Source organism: Arachis ipaensis, chromosome B08 (genome assembly GCF_000816755.2).
Source record: "Arachis ipaensis cultivar K30076 chromosome B08, Araip1.1, whole genome shotgun sequence".
Lineage (NCBI taxonomy): Eukaryota > Viridiplantae > Streptophyta > Magnoliopsida > Fabales > Fabaceae > Arachis > Arachis ipaensis.
The window spans coordinates 125,917,587-125,921,754 of NC_029792.2; the positions used below are offsets into that span (position 1 = coordinate 125,917,587).

General features: G+C 40.0%; 1 protein-coding gene across 1 annotated transcript; it reads right to left on the minus strand.

Annotated features, from left to right (window-relative positions):
- On the minus strand, nt 231–4,123 carry LOC107613385 (probable receptor-like serine/threonine-protein kinase At5g57670). Its single transcript, XM_016315351.2, has 10 exons — nt 3,771–4,123; nt 3,617–3,699; nt 3,167–3,413; nt 2,377–2,994; nt 2,028–2,276; nt 1,770–1,933; nt 1,612–1,688; nt 1,375–1,522; nt 1,088–1,237; nt 231–998 (listed from the first exon to the last, which is right to left on the minus strand). The coding sequence occupies exons 1-10, from the start codon at nt 3,943–3,945 to the stop codon at nt 759–761; spliced, it is 2,151 nt and encodes a 716-aa protein (XP_016170837.1). The 5' UTR covers nt 3,946–4,123; the 3' UTR covers nt 231–758.

Below are 4,168 nucleotides of genomic sequence, written 5' to 3' on the forward strand. Positions count from 1 at the left end.
ACATAATTTTAGTATCTTTAATACACTAAATACATATATTATTATATTTTATTTTTATTTGTGTATCGTTGTCCCTTTTAAAATTTTGTCTCAGCAACCAAACAGTAATCAATAAAAGCATGTACCACTTAGGCCATATTTCTAATGGACATGAACATGAAACAAACGATGCCTTAATCCAGAAGAGCACAGGTAATAAACAATAATACAGGTCAGGTTTAAACTTCTCCTTTGTCCAAATGTCCATATACCGTTTATTCAGTTGAGCCGCATTTCCTCAAGAAGTTCAACAGCGGGGGGCGATTAAGGTTTGGACACATTGTAATAATAGAATCTATATCTATAAATACAATGAAATTTACACATTAAAAAAAAAAAAAAGGAATACAATTTCACCATTCCGCTTTTTCAAACCTTAGAAAAGGGAAAAAGCACATGATGGTCACAACATCCTAGGTGGACCTTAGACGTGGCACCATTCAACCAAGAAGCAAGAGGCCACTATCAGCATGGAATATACACTTATGCTTTTCTCAAATCTAGACAATTTTGGCAACAAGCACTCATTAAAACCTTTCCATTGAACTATGAACAAATATGTAAGTACAAAATCAAGGAGGGGGCTAGACTATTGCGCCTCTCTTCCAAGACTCCATTTGCACGATCAAAGCAAAGGGTTTTGATAATCTAACCTAGGGAAACAAAATATGTATATAGTGAAACACTTTGCTTCAAAGATGAGTACCGTTAAGAACTGGCTAGTTGAAACTTGAGGAGCGACTCCATCTTCCCTGTAAATAATCCTCCAATGAGACAGTCGGCTCGGTGCTACTGATAGAAACTGCATCATCCTCCACATCCAATAAAGCAAGGTTAAGGTGGGACTGAATATTGGTTGGAACCGATTCCTCATAAAGTCCATCAGGATCCACTGGTGTGTTAACTTCTTGTTCTGCCCACTTCGTCACTTCTTCATCACCTTGCAGAAGTTTCAATATCTGCGATTAAAAAACACGACTGATATTATTAAAAACATTAAAGTTGCATAAAATGGAAACAAGTGAATTTGCACAGATAGAACACTTACAAGACTGATTTGAGGTCGCAATCTAGATGCACGTCTGATGCAGAGAGTAGCAGCCAAAACCATTCTGTTGATCTGGCAATGGTCATATTCACAGCCTAGGTTTGGATCAAGCAAATGGGATAACTTCCCATCTTTCAGAATTCGTGTAGCCTGTATATTGTCATCAATCACATTGAGATCCAAGAATTAGAATGCATGTCTTGTAGGATGTTGGGTTCTTAATATGTACGCACTTCTTTTGTTTTTACAAGTAGTTTTTAATTCATAACAATGGAAAAACAACTTACCCACATAACAAGGCTCTCCTGGCCCTTTGGACATTCATTGTCAATGGGCTTCTTATTCGAGAGAAGCTCAAGGAGTACAACGCCAAATGCATATACATCAATTTTGTCCGTCACTCTACCATGCATAAAATATTCAGGTGCAAGGTATCTGTCAAAAGAAAAGGTGTTCATACATCAAATCAAATTAAAAGTAAAGGCAACCAAGCCAAAGGAGGAACACGAGGGAATGTTACTTACCCAAAAGTTCCAGCCACATCAGTAGAAGCAACATGGGAAGAAGTTGTTCCCCAACTAGCCAGTCCAAAATCTGAGAGCTGAGTACATGGCCACATGGTTTAAGACATGGATAAATAAAATGAAGATAAAAAAATTTCAAACGGTAATAAGTGCCTAACCTGCGGCTCAAAATCATCTGAAAGGAGGATATTTGAAGATTTTACATCCCTATGGATCACAGCCTGCGGACAGCCGTTGTGCAGATAGTCCAATGCCTCAGCCACACCCACAGCCACCTTAAACCTCTCTTTCCAACCAAATGCATCAGAGTCTTTCTTATTGCCTTTGGTAGAAAGCACAAGGTAAAAAAAGACTGATTAGAGAATGTGAAGATCTATGTAATACCTTGCAGAAAACCCAAGATTTTAAGTATTTACCATGAAGGTTTTCTTCTAGGCTTCCCCTTGATAAAAAATTATAAACCAGTAGTAGATGATTTCCCTCGAAACAAAATCCAGATAGAGATATTATATTCTTGTGATCCAAAGTTGTAAGTATCTCAATTTCCTGAACAAACTCCTTCACCACATCTACAGATGGTTTCAAAATCTTCACGGCCAATTCCTTGCCATCTGGAAGATGTCCTCTGTATACATAACTACTTCCACCTCTGCCGACCAAATTTTCTGATTAATGACCGTGTGTATAGAAACTTGTCAGAAGACATGTCAAGAAAATCACAAGAACAAAATCAGGGAAAATGAAAGTCAGAGTAAGCAAGCAAACCAGGTGAAAAGCTAGCTGTTGCAGATGCAAGATGCTGCAAACTATACGATATACACGAAGACAAGTACTTCTCTCGTAAGCCCTCCAACAATTCTAAAGAAACACTACTCAAGTCACCACAAAGGGAGGGAATAGGAAAGGTGGCAGAAGATCCAAATGGCACAATTGCACCACTCTCTCCATCCAGGGCATAACTGGACTGATCATTGTTCTCAGTAGTACTTGCCTGTTTCTGATCTGGGTGGACTACAGCTGAAAAATGCCAACTGGGATGCCGCAAAGGGCGCTGGAAAATAATTGAGCTTTTCAGTGATGACTTAGAGGTATGCTTTCGGGGGTGGAACACGTGGCGAAGAAACGACCAACCAGGTTTCGACTGATTTGAACCCCTCACCACAATTGAATAACAAGGCGAAGGAGCATCATCAACTTTCTGAATCGGTACTAAAGCCAGAGAATTGTCTTTTTCAGGATCCTCTGGCAAACCTTGCATCAGTTCATTGGTTTCAGAACCCTCTTGTGGTGCCAAAACCGCTGCACAACTCTCACAACTCTTCAAGTTCGAACCATAAGCCACCAACGATTTTAGCAACAATAATGGATCTTCATGTAATTTCTCTGCCATTTTAACAATAGTATAGTTTGTATCATTCTCAATTTCTTCTTATAATTTTCCTTTTCCTAACCAAGAGAATGATCAATTCTACATCTCACATAGGCAAAAGATGAAGAGAACAATAATAATAAATCAAAATCATCATACTCATAACAAAGTTGAAAGAAAATTAACCTTGATCACAGTGTGCTCTAGAAGCTTCTCTGCTGAACGCAATTTTGCAATTCTTATCAATAGCGAAAACAGAGACACACTTTGGCAATTTCTTTGCGCAGTACTTAGCAACCGACACCGACGACCGGATCGTATGCTGCGTCGCCGAAGTTCCGAGAATCACAGTCTCCACACCAAATGACGTCGCTTCCTGCACCAGAACCTTCTTTGTTGAAGAGCCTCTACACACTTTCAGTTTCAAATCAATCTGCATTAAAACAGCACGAATTCAGTTCCCAAAACCTCTTCCTAAAAAAAAAGAGAAATAATGAGAATAAGTTAATACTACCAACAACCAAAACAGTAACTGCTCGTTTCTAATTATTATTTTTCTTATAATCGTTTTCAGTTTTCTAGGCAACCAAACATGCGAGTGGGAGAAAATGGAACTGAAACAACGGAGAAACGGACCTGCTTTAAATTGCAGAAACCTTCGTATGCAGCGAGAACGGAATTGAAGGTCTTCACGAGAGATAGCAGCGTTGACGTGCCTTCTGCAACGAGATTCCACGTAACGTTACAAAAACGCAAACGAAGTCGAAGCAAAGAGAGAGAAGAGAGTTACCAGTGATGGTGTCGAGCACGTGGAGTGCAATGACGTGGTCGCCGGGCTCCGCCACCTTAACGAGCGCCCACGTCAGCAATTGCCGGCTCCGAGTATCCAATTTCACTCCGACCAGCACTTTCCGTCCACCGTCGACGGTGGAGGAAGCGGCGTTATCAACACCGATCAACTTCATCGGAAAACAGGTTTCTCTCTAACTAACTAACAATTTCTTGTATCTCTTTTTTCCTTTGCCTTGGAAACTGTGAGAGAAACGAATGATCAAGTAATGACGAAGTGTCTTGGTTAAGAGAAAGGGAGTGGGAAAATGTTACGGTGCATTGCGGGTGTGTATTTGTGGTGCAGTGGTCGGTGAGAACTTAGAAGTAAGAGATTTGATCTGGACCGTCCGCTTGATT

Coding starts and splice junctions, on each gene's coding strand:
- LOC107613385 (XM_016315351.2), bottom strand. CDS start 3,945: ATGAAGTTGATCGGTGTTGATAACGCCGCTTCCTCCACCGTCGACGGT. Junction 3,700..3,770: donor CGTGCTCGACACCATCACTG/GTAACTCTCTTC, acceptor ATCTCGTTGCAG/AAGGCACGTCAACGCTGCTA. Junction 999..1,087: donor TGCGACCTCAAATCAGTCTT/GTAAGTGTTCTA, acceptor TTTTAATCGCAG/ATATTGAAACTTCTGCAAGG.